Source organism: Myotis lucifugus, unplaced genomic scaffold (genome assembly GCF_000147115.1).
Source record: "Myotis lucifugus unplaced genomic scaffold, Myoluc2.0 scaffold_83, whole genome shotgun sequence".
NCBI lineage: Eukaryota > Metazoa > Chordata > Mammalia > Chiroptera > Vespertilionidae > Myotis > Myotis lucifugus.
Genome location: NW_005871131.1, coordinates 4,243,817 through 4,259,928, shown reverse-complemented (window position 1 = coordinate 4,259,928; position 16,112 = coordinate 4,243,817). Strand labels below are relative to the sequence as shown.

Sequence of the window (16,112 nt, the reverse complement as noted above, 5' to 3'; positions counted from 1 at the left end):
ATCAACAGGAAGCACAGAGAGGTAGGATGGTATAGTCTTCTTTTCACCATAGGCCCAATCAGCTACGGCCTGATGTTTACATGTTTAGTCTTAGCATACTTTCTTAGCATAATACATTCTATCTTAGGTGAACTGAAGTTATATTTCTTTCTCATGTGGGAATTCATGGCTATATAGACTATTTGAGTAAGCACAGACTTAATTTTTTTTAAATAATACAGTTTCTCGAAAATAGCTGGCATAAATATTTTATTATTTTAAATCAAATTGTAGTATCTTACCTAATAGACAAACATGGTAATTGACCATACCTTCACTACACTTCCCATTGGCTAATCAGCGAGATATGCAAATTAACTGCCAACAAAGATGGCGGCCGGCAGCCACGGAGCTGGAACAAGCAGGAGGCTTGCTTGCTCCAGTGATGGAGGAAGCCAAGGTTCCCCGCCTGCCACTGCCAGCTCTAAGCTACACTCAAAGCAACAAAGTTTCAATTATAGAAGGTAAATAAACCCCAGATACCTGCTTTCAGCCAGCCATGGCCACTGAGCTGAAGCCTTGGGTTGCCCCTGGTGATGGAGGAAGCCAAGCCTTGGCTGGCTCTGAGTTCCACTCCAGGCTACAAAGTTTCAATTATAGAAGGTAAATAAATCCCAGGAAAAAAAGAGAAAAAAAGGAGAGGCTGGGAGCTTCTGTCGCTGGGGAGGCTTGGCCAGCCTAAAAACAGCCATCAGCCCCTCACCCAGGCTGGCCAGGCACCCCAGTGGGGACCCACACCCTGAAGGGCAAACCAGCCGGCCCCCACCCATGCACCAGGCCTCTATCCTATATAGTAAAAGGGTAATATGCAAACTGACCCTAACAGCAGAAAGACTGGGAATGACTGGTCACTATGACACACACTGACCACCAGGGGGCAGACGCTGCCTCCTGGTGGTCAGTGTGCTCCCAAAGGGGGAGCTCTGCTCAACCACAAGCCAGGCTGATGGCTGCCAGTACAGTGGTGGTGGTGGGAGCCTCTCCCGCCTCCTCAGCAGCGCTAAGGATGTCAGACTGCAGCTTAGGCCTACTCTCCACTGGCAAATGGACATCCCCCAAGGGCTCCTGGGCTGCCAGAGGGATGTCTGATTGGCAGCTTAGGCCCAATCCCCCGGGGAGCAGGCCTAAGGCAGCAGGTGGTCATCCCCAGAGGGGTCCCAGACTGCGAGAGGGCACAGGCCGGGCTGAGGGACAGCCTCCTCCCCCCGTGCACAAATTTTTGTGCACTGGGCCTCTAGTCTGCTTATAAGTGACTGGTGAATTATATGTATGTCAATATACAAATACGAGAGGCCCGGTGCACAAAATTCATGCATTGGTATTGTCCCTAGGCCTGGCAGCTGGGGCCTTCCTTTGTTCCATGCCACCCCTTGGTGGTCAGTGAATGTCATAGCGAGCGACTGAATTCCTGGTCTCCTAGTTGAACTCCCGCAGGGACACTTTGCACATTAGCCATATATATATATATTAGAGGCCCGGTGCACAAAAATTTGTGCACTGGCGCGGGGGGGGGGCGGGGTCCCTCAGCCCGGCCTGCGCCCATTTGCAGTCCAGGACCCTTAGGGGTAATGTCCACCTGTTGACTTAGGCCCACTCCCCGGGGGATCAGGCCTAAGCTTGCAGTCAGACATCCTTCTGGCAGCCAGGGAGCCCTCGGGAGATGTCCGACTAAAGGCTTAGGCCCCCAAGGGATCGGGCCTAAACCATTAGTTGGACATTCTTAGTGCTGCCACGGAGGTGGGAGAGGCTCCTGCCACCACCTCTGCGCTGGCCAACCATGAGCCAGCTTCTGGCTGAGTGGCACTCCCCATATGGAAATGCACTGACCACCAGGGGGCAGCTCCTGCATTGAGCGTCTGCCCCCTGGTGGCCAGTGCGCATCATAGCAACCGGCCATTCTGCCGTTCAGTCAATTTGCATATTAGCCTTTTATTATTATTATATAGGATGTCCCTATTTCCCCCCTTTTGCCCCCTCTACCCAGCTCTTGCCCCCCACTTCTCTCTGGCCATCACCATACTGTTGTCTGTGTCCATGGGTTGTGCATATATTTTCTTTGGCTAATCCCTTCTTTAAATTCACTTCTTTAAATTTTTATTTTCAGATAAGTGCTTATAACTGCACTATTATATATTTTCTATTATATCATTTAGAATTAAGATATTTTTTAATTGAACCCTTGTAAATTTTAGGACAATTTAACAAATTATGCTAGAAGCAATTAGGAGATTTTTCATGTAATGCAGATACATTTCAATTAATACTTTAATTTTTAAATATTTTAATTTCAAATAATCTCATACATGTAAAAAAACCTATAAAATACTACAGCATATTATATGTACCCTTCACCCAATTTCTTAGGTGTTAATAATTTAAACATAACCATTATACAACAAAATTTGGAATATATTTTTCTTATAATCTCTTTAATGTTACTTAATCCATTTACTTTGTTTTTGTTAATCTTCACCCAAGGACATTTTTCCATTGAATTTTAGAGAGTGAAGGGAAAGGGAGCGACACATTGATTGGTTGCCTCCTGCACATGCTCTGATAGGGACTGGGGATCAAGCCAGCAACTGAGGTAGGTACATGCCCTTGACTGGAATTGAACCTGGGACCCTTCAGTCCAAGGGCTAATGCTCTATCCACTGAGCAAAACAGGCTGCAGCTTAATTCATTTACTTTTAATCTATATGTGTCTTTATATTTAAAGTGGGTTTCGTTTTTGATTCACCCTCATAATCTGTCTTTTAATTGGTGCATTTATGCCACTGACTTTCAGAGTGCTTACTGATAAGAGTTACTGCCATATCTGGCGGCTTCTGGGGCTTCCAGGGCCCACCAGCGGCCCGGGACCAAATTGGGTCCCGGGCAGCAGGCTGGCGGCTCCTGGGGCTTGCGGGGCCGGCGTGCCTGAGGCCCAGGATCGGATCCGGTCCCGGGCAGCAGGCAAGCGGCTTCTGGCATCGCCCACGGGGGCCTGGATGGAGGCTGGCGCTGGCGGCTCATGCTGTCCCGCCCTGCCTGCAGTATGCAAATTAGCCACCATCTTTGTTGGCGGTTAATTTGCATATCTCGCTGATTAGCCGATGGGAGGCGTAGCAAAGGTACGGTCAATTATCATGTTTGGCTATTATTAGATAGGATAGATATTTAAGAGATACATACACTTATATCATAATTCTAAAGTTAATTCCATCCATCCCCCTGGACTTTCTAAAAGTGTATATACATTTTATAAAATTCAAAACAAGAACAGAAACTCCCAGTAGCAGAAAAGAACTTGGTAAATGCTAAAGGAAACTCTAAAGAGTACATGGGATGAATATGCAATAATATTACAACTACAGGCCCAAAACACTTAAGCTGGTGTACACTATAACCTGCCCCTATAAACAATAGGAATTTCTTTGAACAGAACCACACATAGAAAGTATACATAGTCACACTGTTGTAACATGTCCAGGGTAGCTACTAAGAAGTCTCTTTATTTTTCTAAAGATAAACAAGTCACTAGTGAAGAATTAGTATTACTTTTCAATGAGTGACAATTTTTTTTTTCATTTTAGCTGTTAGGGAATTACAATGGGGCTAGATGTAAAGCATCATTTGAAATTACTCGGAGAAATAAAATTCAGAACATGTCAAATATTTCGTACAAAAATGATGGTACAAAAATTATGGACTTTATTATACATTAAAAATCTCCTAACAGCATAGTTCCTGAAGCCTTGTCAGAGAATACCTGTTTTGACAAAATGAAAAAGTAACTTCTCCACCCCACATGTATACCACAATTACATTGAGTTCTTCAAATCCAATTCTAAAGGAAAATGTAGCATGAATTGAATTCAGTGCTGCATGATTAATAGCATCAGTGAAATAAGAATTAATCAATTCAGTTACACTACAAATATATAAAGCAGTTTTACATATTAGTTATAATTTTATCTCATGTTAATGAGTTCAAAAACTTAGTTCTTATATTAACTGAATTACATATGAGTACAGCCACAAGAGATTGGTTAAAAAGTATAATATAGTTCCAGTTTCAAATTTTTATATATTACTTCTTAATGTAGAAGAAGAAAATCTCATGAAAGAAGAGAAAACCAAACTTGCAAGTAATAAAATGAAAGTCTTGCTACAGTCAGTGTGTTTGAAAATTTAAAGTACAGTTTGAATGCTAGGAGGTTGTTGTCAAAACCAATGTTAATATTTTCACTTTATTAATTCAGGTGGCAGAAGGTTTTATATAATACATGGGTTCTTAGGGTCTGTCAGCATTTATAAGATTTAAATTTTAAATACTTCAAGTTCCTATATATAAGTCAAAATTAACTCTGATGCCTTTACCACTCACAATTATATGTTACATAGAATATTATGCACAAGCATAAAGGTAAAATAAATCTACCTAGACTGTAGAGGCTGAGAATTCTTTTGAAATTAATCACAAAGTAATCATTGTAGACATGGCAAAAACTACAATGGCTTTGGGGATTCTGTTTAAGGTAATAGTTTCAGTCCCTTATTAGCAAGTTTTGAACATTTTAAAAGGGAGAAGGAATAACTTGTTTCCTATCTATTGACTTCATTACCATTGGTACAAAAGGACTATTCATATAGGTAGCAGAATACATAGCAAAATTAGGTAGACTTAATTTTTTTCCTTTTAAAGAATGTTTGATTAATTTCTTAAAAAGAAGAAAAAACACAAAACATTAAGTATAAGTTTGAATCTGAGTAAGAAATCCCAAAATCTAATTCAATTAACACCAAAGCATCCCAAACCTACAAGGGATTTCAAAGGGTAACAAAGATAAATTTTAACATTACGCAGAAACCCTTGGGCAGTCTTCTTTAATCAAAAAGTTTATTAAAGTTGATGCTTAAATATCAGCAGTAGTGGAATAGTTCATACAGTCCTAGTAATGGAATAGAAAGTGAATCATCTAAAATTGTTAAACCCACACATAACTTCTGTTGGGCGTTGGAATGTGCTTTAGTCTGACTTATGGACAGGTTGTGATTGTGGAAATTCCTATCAAAATGTAACTTAAAAGGAACTATAAGTCTGTCCAGCATCCCTATGCCTTCCAGTACCCTTAACTCTACCCCAATGACCAGAGTGCTAACAAAGGTCAGCATGTCGCTACCAGGTAAAACACTAGCCTAGTAAAACTGCCTCCTAATGCTGACCAATCCCCTTGTTGGGTAACAAAGTTCATCTGAGCTAAGTGAGTTGACAACTTCATAGTATAAACAAAAGACTTAAACAGAATGCTTACTAATTCTCAAAAAGGTCCCAAAAGCATGACTTGCAAGACTAATCAAGTGCTGACCACAGAAGAAAGTTTACCTTCTATAAAAGAACAATACACAAGCTATTGTGAAAGCATTTTTTTTAGTAAGCACAAAAAAAACTTTTTTCAAAAAGTAACCCATAAATTTCTACTTTTTTATTTTTACTAAATGTTTTGGTAACATAAGGCTTCACAATGATTGTCAAGTAATCATTATTCCCATTTGGCACATGGATAAAAGAGTATCATGATCTTATATATAAACACTTACCCCATTCGTACAGAAAACAGTTTACATAAAGTGTGAACAGTCACACTATATTGTGAGAACTAAATAAATGCCATTTCTAATTCAGAACTAAAGATTAACTGTACATAAAAAACAAAAGGCTTTTTTCCCTTGTAAAATTAGTCTTACCTGGCCGGTGTGGCTCAGTGCTTGAGCGTCGACCAGGAAACAAGAGGTCACTGGTTCAATCCGCCCCCCCGCCCCCCAAATCAGGGCACATGCCCAAGTTGCAGGCTCGATTCCCAGTAAGAAGCATGCAGGAGGCAGCCAATCAATGAAGTTTCTCTCATTTATGTTTCTATTTCTCTATCCCTCTCCCTTCCTCTTGCTCTAAAAAATCAACTAAAAATAAATAAAAATTTAAAAAAATTAAAATTAGTCTTAGTGGCTGATCTCTTGAAAATTTTAAATGTATAACTGTAAAATAGTTCATTCAATATAACTTGTCTACATATACTTTTACATATGAAACACAGGAACATAATTTCTATCAGCAATGTTAAAAATCTGAGTAAAGAAAAAAATCAGTTGTTGACATAGAAGTAGGCAGTAGAGAAATGTCATTTTAACCTTAACACCATGCTAAAATCCTTCCTTGGTCAACCCTCCTACTCCAAGCATTCAATTCCTTTTCAGTCTTTCATGGAATGAGATATTTCACTCATTTGAAGAATATACGTATTTACAATAATTAGTGCAACTTATCCTATTCTCATATATTAGTTATTTGCCTTTGTGGATATAAAGCAGTGATCAGTATGTTATCAAAACATGGAATTATGAAAATACTATGGGTATCAATCTGAAATTTAGAAGACTACATTTTCTAAGTTAATCTCTGGGAATTTTTACTTTAAGCAGAAAACATAATTGTTATAGAACTTCTTTTGAAATGTCACTTGATTTTCAATAAAAAGTATCTCACTCAATGCAGAAAATACAATGTATTATCCTTTAACAATATCTTTACATGTTAAATCCTAATCTAAAATGTACTTCAACAACAACAAAAATCCCTTTTTATAAATTCCAAAATCTTATTTTAACCATTACTGCTCTGCAGCAATAATTCAAGTACCAACCTGAGAACTAAGACTGTGATAATAAAATGCCCCGGGCTGTAACAGTAATTGAACTGACACTTAAGCTTCTTTCCCAATGGCACTGGGTGTAGTACATCAGAGAAATGTGAGCAATCCAAGAAAGTGCCCTGCATCAACAGTAGTACCACCTGCCACAATTTAAAACCTTAAGTCTAAAATGTCTTTTCTAATTATTTTATAAAAGTTCTATTGCACATTTAATATTGTTAAAATATTTGCAAACTTGTAGAATTCTCTGTATAAAGAGTGTTGAACCTATTCAGTCAAAAGCTTCCTCACTACCAACAGAATTATCTTTTTTTTTTTTTTTTTGGATTTTCAGAGTACTTTTATTAAAGCTGGGGACAGTGAAACAGGAAGGGCTTAGGACAGAAGAAGTAACAGGGGAGAGCCTCGGCAGGGCTGTGTAGACTCACTGAGAAATAAAAGTCACAGTGAAAGAAGTGAGCCCAGGTGGGGCTGTCAGCTCACTGGAAAGTCAGAGAAAGGGGGACCTTGGAGACAGGTTCAGGGGTTAGCCTGGGATTGCCACTGCCCATACTCCCAGGTTGCAAGTCTTGTGGGGTTCCTTAGAGTTTAGGAAATGTGTGCCTGTGGGGGAACAAGAGGGTTCAGAAGGGAAAGGTGCAGTGGTGGTCCTGGGAGGGAGAGCATGCCACCAACAAAATGTTCTTAATGAAAGAGGGGGAGTGTAACCATGAATATCTGAAGCTGAAGAAAAAAAGATTTCTTACGGTCATAGCCAGTTACAATAAATTCACAATTTAAAGGGGAAAAGGCTTGAGCAAGTGTAATTCCTCAGCAATCTACTTTAGGGAGATGAACAGGTTTCTTTTAGACATATGGAATTTGATGTTACTGCATAGCATATTATTTTTGAGGAAAAGAAATCAATGCAAACCTAAGTCATCAAGGTCAACTTATTTTTTTAAATGAAGTTAAAACAAACAAGCCAATATAAACTTTAGTCTCCTCCATGATATTTCAACATAGTTGTTACCTTGAGTCATTTCACCACAGAAATTGTCAATAAATTTGAAGGGGAGAATTATCAACCAAAAGCAAGGATAAGTTTATGCTTCTGACTCTCTCTTCTTTCCTTCTTCTCCCAAATCACTCTCTTCTGACTGGCTACTGCTAAGGACAACAAACTGCCCCTCACTACTGGCTTGGTTTGGTCTACTGGAAGCAGCTATCAACCGACTTTGTTCTTCTAAGTCCTAGTGGAAAAGACAGAAAAGAAAATATAAGTTAATTGTTTGCAATCGAATGGAAAACTATGCAGTTAAAGTACATACTTGAGAATCACTTCAATCCTTCTGTTGTAAAATAATTCATAATTCTGGCAACTTACTGAGAAGAAAGGCTACAACAACAAATGCAGCACCAAAGTGAATTCTGGTTCCATTCTATAAATCCTATAAAAGCCACACATTTCTGTGTTCTCCATTATTATGGTCAATAACCAAATTCAGGACATCGTTATCGCTATACTCCACAGTAAAACACTCATAATGCATCACCGCACATCCCTTCCCCTTCCCTCTTTGCGCCCTCTTCTCCAGCTTTGTTTATCTTGCTAAACCAGTTGTCATCCTCCTTTAGCCTAATCTACCCAAGAAGCCTTGACTTCAGTGTCATCTTTGCCACTTCCCTCTCCTTTGTCCATACATCACTCCGCTGACAATTCCTGCTGATCTGTTCTCATTAAATATCCCAGTTATCTTTTCCACTGCTGTCAATGCCACACCCCATAACTGGCTTTTTCAATCTCATGTATCACATAGCTAATGTATTCTCCAGATTTTGTTCTAAAATTTGTCTAGCTTAAAATTATTCTATTGGACAGACAATGATTTGACACTCCTGGTAACATTAAAATATATATATGTGTGTATTTATACACTATATATAATATATATGTATATATATATATATGTATGTATATGTATGTATGTGTGTGTGTGTATATATATACACATATATATGTATATATATATACACACACACACACACATTCCTAGAAGCCAACGTGGATTTCAGCAATGGCAGTTAAGTCTATATGACACAGCCTCTCAAAACACCTGCTTTGCCAGAGACAACCTTCACTGGAATATGGAAACATGAAAGTTCAGATATGTTTGCTAAACGGCAAGTTACTCTACATGTCAGTATAATTATAATGTAAACATCATATCAGAAGACAGATGTCATCCTTTTCTGCTATGCTATGAGTCCTCTGGTTATGAAGTAGCTGAGCAAGCAGAAACAAACCTCCATTTGGAATGAAGTCAGTGCTGAATTAAGGAAATTCTTTACAAAAAATCATAGAGAAGATCCAGATATTAGGACTGCATACCTTTTCAATTTGTTTTTGTTTACTGAGTTCTTTCTGTTGCTTCTCTTTTACTCTCTCTATTTCTTTTTGTTTTTCTGATGCCCTACGATCCTAAAGAACAGATGAATACAACTAATGAATTAAGTATGAAATAACTTTAAGTTTTAGACTTTTCAATTAATATTCTTTGTAACCTTTCAAATTATTTTCTGCATGTATATGAGAAAGCACACCAAAAATTTACATGCTATGTTAGCCATTTACCCAAATTCTAAATACCACATCAGCAATAGTATCCAATGTTAACCTTATTTAGCAAAATCATTTTATTTGTCATTATGAAAAATCTTGCCTTACATTAGTTAACATTCTTGGATAATTAAGTATCTTGGATTCTTACCAGTTCCGCATGTAAAGCTATCTGTTTTGCCAGTCCAACAGAATCACAAATCTAAAAGGGGGAAAAGTAGAAAAAAGTTAAGCAGTTCTCCTATCAAATTTAATAATTTCAAGTATCCAAATGGCGAATGTAACTAGTTTTATAACTCATTATAATACACTGCTTCAAAAAAAGGCTGATTTTTAAATGTTCCAAGCCCCAAACCAAGACTTTTGTTTTCTTCAGTCTGTGTGTTTCAACTACTAGCTGTCACCTTTTTAATATAATACACTTCTTATTATCTCAAATTCATGACTGAAATAGTAAGGTCTGCAAAGAATAAAGTAAGAGGCTGCTGATGCTACTCTAAGCTGAAGACATCTGAAAATAGCTGGTTATGGGAATATATTGCATTCCCAGGATAAATTAATGAGGTCAGAAGATTGCACTAGCTATCAATGGCTAGAAAGATATAGGTCTAAAGAACTAAGAAGGCCCAATACATCAGCTCAGCTCTCTTCAGAGCAACAGGCTTTGGTCAAGCAACTCAGCTGAACTAGGCAAAGTCTAAGTTTTCCAGAAATCTTAGAACTTTAATTATTCTTAAGAACTTTAATTATGATATGCATTTCACAACAGAGACACATTTTGAAAAGTCAGGTACCTTTTCCCCCTCGTTGTTTGATTCAAATATATAGCAGACAGATGACAGATGACTTTCACTTCTCCCTCCAGATGTCCGAAGAACAAATCCAAAAAGCCTCTTATTTTCCTGGTGTGTAGCATATAAAACTACACTAGGTAATGGAAACTGCCACAGAAAACATCAGAGGCAAACATGAGATTTTTCAAGCCATTACAATAGTACTCTTTTTTTTTAATTTTCTTAAAATATATTTTTATTGATTTCGGGGAGGAAGGGAGAGGGGGAGAGAGAAATATCAATGATGGGAGATTCCCCCTGCATACCCCACACTGGGAATCGAGCCCGCAACCCAGGTATGTGACCTCCTGGTTCATAGGTTGATGCTCAACCACTGAAGCCACGCCAGATGGGCTACAATAGCACTCTTATATATAACAAACTTAGGCTGTTATAAAAATATCCTAAATAAAACAGTAAAGTCAATTTTTTTAACAGAACGGTAATCCAAGAATAAATAATATCATATTTGGTTTGGCTTTCCAGGCAGAATAAGAGGCTGTTGAATACTGAATTTGTTTTATTAGTCATAACACATTTTACAAAGTCATATTCAAATAACAAAAGTGGTTTATATTATGAAATGATTACATAAAAGCACATACTTTATTATAAAATAAACTCAATCATGTTCCCCTTTTAATTCCTATTTTTATTTTATTTTCAATAAAAAAAGTTACTAGTTTAGTGAGAAAGAGGGAGAGAGATGGGGAGGGGAGGAAGAAAGAAACATCGATTTGTTGTTCCACTTATTTATACATTCTTGTATATTGGTTGCTTCTTGTACATGCCCTGACCAGGGACAGAACCTGCAACCCTGGCTTGTCGGGACGATGCTCTGACCAACTGAGCTACCTAGCCAGGGCAAACCTACCATTCGTTTCTTTAGTGATATATACTCCCTAGCTAAGGGATAAACACTAGGTATCACACCAAATTGCACTGATTCTTTGAGTTACATGGAACGTTCAATTGTAACATTTTAGGAGAGCTAGCCAATGACTTAATTATAACAGCCTTTTAAAGACCAATTGTAGTTGATACTACTATATCTGAATATAGAGAATCAGGATTGTTATAAAGATGTAAAAGGTGTATTTATGCCCAAAGAGACTTAATGCTTTAAACATGTAGAACTCACCGTGAGCCTTGTAACTTGTGTCTGTGGATCAATTAACCTATAATAATAATTAAAAATTTGAACAAATTTTAATTAGGCTAGAATTATATATACATTTTTCCTGCAGTTTTTTGAGGGAGAGGTTACTACTTACTTTAAACAATCACAAGTGACTAATAAATGCGACTCTGTCATACGAAAGATGTTATGGATGGCCCGGGCAGCTAAGATTTGGCGCATTGTTTCATAAACAACATCTGGATTGTCATCTGATTTCACCTCCATAGAACCAAGGAATCGGACAATAAATAACTGATGAAGAATAGAATCTACAACAGAACAAGGTATATTATGTATTTTTAAATCCCACATTTCTTTACCTAAAGAATTAAAATATACTGCCTCCTTTTAGATTTTCTAGCTCCTAACTATAGTGTTCAAGTTACAGGAGAATTAAGGTCTTAAATTCAAATAGCAAAGATTATGCTTCAACAATTAATTGGTTGCTATGGCTAAAAAGAATTCCTATGTTATTCTTTTCTGTAAGTTTGAAATTAAATAAAAATAAAAAGCTACTAGAAAAAGGAATAAAGTTATACTCCAGTACCAGAAGAAAACATCTGCTGGAAAAGCTTAAAGGACATCTTATACTTTAAGACTTTGTAAGGTCAAAAGTATAATATTCTATAATTTTTTGTGAATAACAAAATCTAAAGTCCAATTAAGTTCTGTTGCTTGAAGTGTAAGTTGAGAAAAAAGAGATAATTGTGAAGTAAATAAAGATACCATTAAAATAGCATACAGCGAAACAAATATAAACAATAAATTCTTCAGTTTACTGCTTAGAATTTCTAAAACATAAAAATACTGCACATCTGTTTTACCTTCAGTTTCAGATTTTGTGCCTCCTCCAGATTCTCCAAATGGATTTGTACGCCTGAAAATTTTTTTAAAAATTATGAACCAACAGTTAGTTACAGTGAGCCACATGGGAGGATTATCAATCACTGAAACCAGAGTTAAAAAGTAAATCACAAAACCTTGTACATACATTTAATAAAATAAAATCTAAAATAGCCCACCCTGTTAAGGAACACTACTGATGTCCAAGCTAGTCTGATGAAGGCCCCAACCCTCAGATTGAGTTAATAGGCTCAACTCAAAACTTGCTGCATTTTGGAAAATGTGGATTGGAAGTTCAGACAGACAGACACACACACACCATAATAAACCATGTTGCAGAAGTTCATGAATTTAAAAAAGCTGAGACAGAGAAACAGCTGATTTAGCTTCAATTTTAGCTGCTTGAGAAAAATGTCAGACGTTCCCTGGGATGGTAACAACCTCTTTTTAGGTTATCTGTGTATATGTCATAAGTTGACTATGATAATTTCAACAGTTTCTAGTTTTAAACCTGTATTTCTCAAGGCATATGTAACAATGCAAGAAGAAAAGCTACCTAGAGATGGAAGCTACCTCCCTCCTTAGTGCTTGGCTCTTGCACACCCACATGAAGGAAAACAAGTATAATTCAAAGTAAGTTTTATAAGCAAAGAGCTAAGTGGTTCTAAAATAGCACTGGCATGAAGTTAACATGAAATTATCTCCCAAATACATGTCTGATTGACCTATTATATCAGATGCTAAGTATATTTCTGTGATCAAATTTAAATTACTTTTTCTTGATCACAGCCATGTATACCCAAATTAATATATTATCAATTTATTAGGTGTCTAACCTGCTTAATAAGTAATTTGCCTTAAGTCATGTTTCCTTCATCCATAGCCAAAGAAAAATTTTATTGCTTTAACAAAGATATTTATTATATAAAAAAATGGTTCATTAATAATTCATAGTATGATAATGATTTAGTACCTTCCTGAAGATCTCTTATTCTGATACAGGATAATATTTTCTAATAAATCTATAGCACGTGTATTACTCTCAAGAACTTTAAAAATATTGTCATGACCTAAAGATAAGATTGTCAGCTTTCCCTTGCAATTTAATAGCAAATACTATGAAGATCTGATAGCAATTCGGAATTAAATATTTTTAAATACTAAATTATCTTAACTCATTTATCTAAGGCAGAAAACAAAGAGAAAAACCTGCCATGGTTCTTCTCTATCAAAATGATTTTAGGTAATTAAATAAGGTACAACATAGCTGATGCACATGATATGTAAAAGATAGAAATGAGATCATAAACTTCACAGACCATAGCACAATATCACCGAGATGCCATCACCCACCTGCCTCCCTGGCCAGAGGCTTTCCCCTGCCCAGGCTGATCTTCAGACACGGGAGAAATTATGTCAAACTGTATTGGGGTATCTGGGGCAACGAGAGAATCAAGAGAGAGGGCAGCCAAATTTGTGGACTCAGATCCTAAGGATCCTGAACTGCTGGTTCGAGCTGTCGATGGTCGAGACTGTCTAAGTACAAAAGAAAACAAAAAGGCACACTTGGTTTTCTCTTTTGGAAACTGAATACTTAAACTATGAGATAAGAAAATACAACTTTGTAAGTCAATGAGAAGGATAGAACAAATTTTAATAGACACAATCCCAAATCATAGCTACTTATTTAATAATAGGCTTCTTTTTTTCCAGTTATAAATTAAAAAACATAAATCACCTCAACCTAGAGATAAACACGAAGAAAATTTGGAATCATTTTATTTAGCACTCTTGGCTGGTAACTTTACCAATTTGAAAATACAATTTCCATTTTGTTTGGGAACTATTTCACACTAATCTAAGCAGCACTGCTATAATCAAAGTGTTCACTATCCCTTCCAATATCCCAAGTAGTTCTCTAAATAACCCACAGTCTGGTAACTCACCCCACAGGCCGCAGGCTCTCGTGTCTCTGCTGGAAAGATGGGGAAGGAGTGACAGCTTCCAAAGCTGACTGATTTACTCGTGCAGCAGTTTCCTTTAAAAAAAAAAAAGGACTAACATTAGTAAAGCAAGAAAACCACAAGTTTGAATATAACTCTCTGAATCGAGTTACATAAAATGTAAATTGGAGTTAATAAAGTAGTTCCATGTACTTTGTCTTAATATTAACATACATAATTAACTTTGCAGCATTATAACTTGTTTTTTCTTACTTCCTATAAATGTGGGGGAAGTGAATCTGATTTTTTGTCTACTATATACAGATCAGGAAATATTGTGGGGGGGGTTTTTCTTTTTGTTTTTAACTATGAGATTTTTTGGACCAAGTTTGTATTGCTAGCACCTAGAACAGTGTCTGGCATACTAGACACTCAATACATTCGCTAAATAAAGAAATTTAGAAAGAGTAGAAAATAGTAACAAAATATAACTATGCTGCTGAAGTTTTCATGATTTTCCAGAATACATTTATGCTCAGAAATATCTATACATTTATTAATTGATAAAATTATCATGGATAATTTTCAGACCAAAAATTGAAAGAAAGCTTTCCATAAGAAATATTTATAAACTTATTCTTTTATTTAAAACACTAGCTAAATAAAATGGCATTTACATTAGAAAAAAAATCACAAAATATTTTTACATTTCTGTCTTATAGTTAGCAAAAATACTAAGACAATGCCATAAAATAATCAAAATTTCTTCTCTCATTAATATAGATAAAATAATTCTGGATAATCTAGAAATTATTAATTAAAACTTAAGTTCTGAACATTGATAGGAAAGTACAATTAGCCTGAATTTTTCAAGTCCAAACATTGTATTCTCAATGTATTCACGAGGTATTAACAAGTCATCTAATTTGCATTTTAATTTTTTGTTGCTCAAGTAACATAACAGAAAGGAAAAGCTAGATTGGTGGGAAATTAAGTTACTAAAAGCAAAGGCTTCTCTACAGTGAGCACTGATTTCTTAAACTCATAAGATTATTATAAAATTGTCAGAAATTACTAATATTTTAGAAGTCTGAGATTTTGTTTATTTAGTTCAAAACTTTTCTCTAGGCATCTAAATCATATGTGTTAGAGGGGCACCTCAAAGCCATTATGATTAAAAAACAAACAAACACAGAACTCTTCTAAAATTTTCCCTTCACTTGGGTTTAAAACCTGGAAGTCATCTTTCTCTCCTTCATCCTTTAATCAGTTCCAATGCTAACTAGTCCAGTCAATTTCTTTTTACCTGTTTCTATGATTCATTATTTTTCTGTCTTCCCTCAGTTCATACCTGAATTATGATAATGGACTTCTACATATACCCAGACACTCCCATCTAATCAACCATTACACCAACAGCTTAAGACACAGAAGGTGAGGACTTTCTAGAGAAACTAGTCCTTCCTCTGCCTCAACTGAAATCATTAGCCCCCACCCAGCCTGGGAGGTGCCTAGGTTCACAGCAGAGCTGGGCCCACCAAGACTGGCAGAGGCCAGGCAGCTCCTGTCCTAAGCCAAGTCTTTTCCCAACTATACTGCAATATGGATCCACTTGTTCCTTCCAGAGTTCTCTGCACACCTGGGTTCTGTCTGTACAGTATGTTTGGATTGTACCTATGGCTATGTCTACACTGCTGAGTTTATCTGGTTTGATACCCTCGCTACTTGAAGTATAATTGGCAAAATTAAGAGTTCAGGCCACCTCACCCAAGACCTACTGAATGCATTTTAATATCCCAGATCATTTGTACACACATTTCAGTTTTTTATTATTCTTCAACGAGAACCTTCAAATCCAATTACACAGCTAGTTTCTGTACTCTTATCTACAGTGTCTTCTCTTTTCCACAAAACATGGACCAATCCTACCCAGTGCAGGTTTCCATAATCTCCACAGTTCTCTAAAGTCCACACTGATCTTAA

At 36.7% G+C, this 16,112-nt stretch overlaps 1 protein-coding gene across 8 annotated transcripts in view; it reads right to left on the bottom strand.

The window, feature by feature from the left end:
* Positions 1–3,709: 3,709 nt before the first annotated feature.
* APPL1 (adaptor protein, phosphotyrosine interacting with PH domain and leucine zipper 1) overlaps positions 3,710–16,112 on the bottom strand; it is a 33,602-nt gene continuing 21,199 nt past the window's right edge. For 5 of the 8 annotated variants that reach the window (XM_006090868.3, XM_023755721.1, XM_023755719.1 and 2 more), the window contains 9 exons: positions 14,133–14,224; positions 13,540–13,722; positions 12,168–12,220; positions 11,438–11,612; positions 11,305–11,341; positions 10,125–10,271; positions 9,482–9,532; positions 9,103–9,192; positions 3,710–7,963 (listed from right to left, as the gene is read on the bottom strand). In XM_006090868.3, coding sequence (XP_006090930.1) covers positions 7,817–7,963; positions 9,103–9,192; positions 9,482–9,532; positions 10,125–10,271; positions 11,305–11,341; positions 11,438–11,612; positions 12,168–12,220; positions 13,540–13,722; positions 14,133–14,224 — 975 coding nt within the window. In that variant the 3' untranslated portion in view covers positions 3,710–7,816. Of the gene's footprint in view, positions 7,964–9,102; positions 9,193–9,481; positions 9,533–10,124; positions 10,272–10,623; positions 10,810–11,304; positions 11,342–11,437; positions 11,613–12,167; positions 12,221–13,539; positions 13,723–14,132; positions 14,225–16,112 lie in introns of those variants that run through there. The other 3 variants (XM_023755722.1, XM_006090869.3, XM_014457708.2) reach the window with 3 other exon arrangements.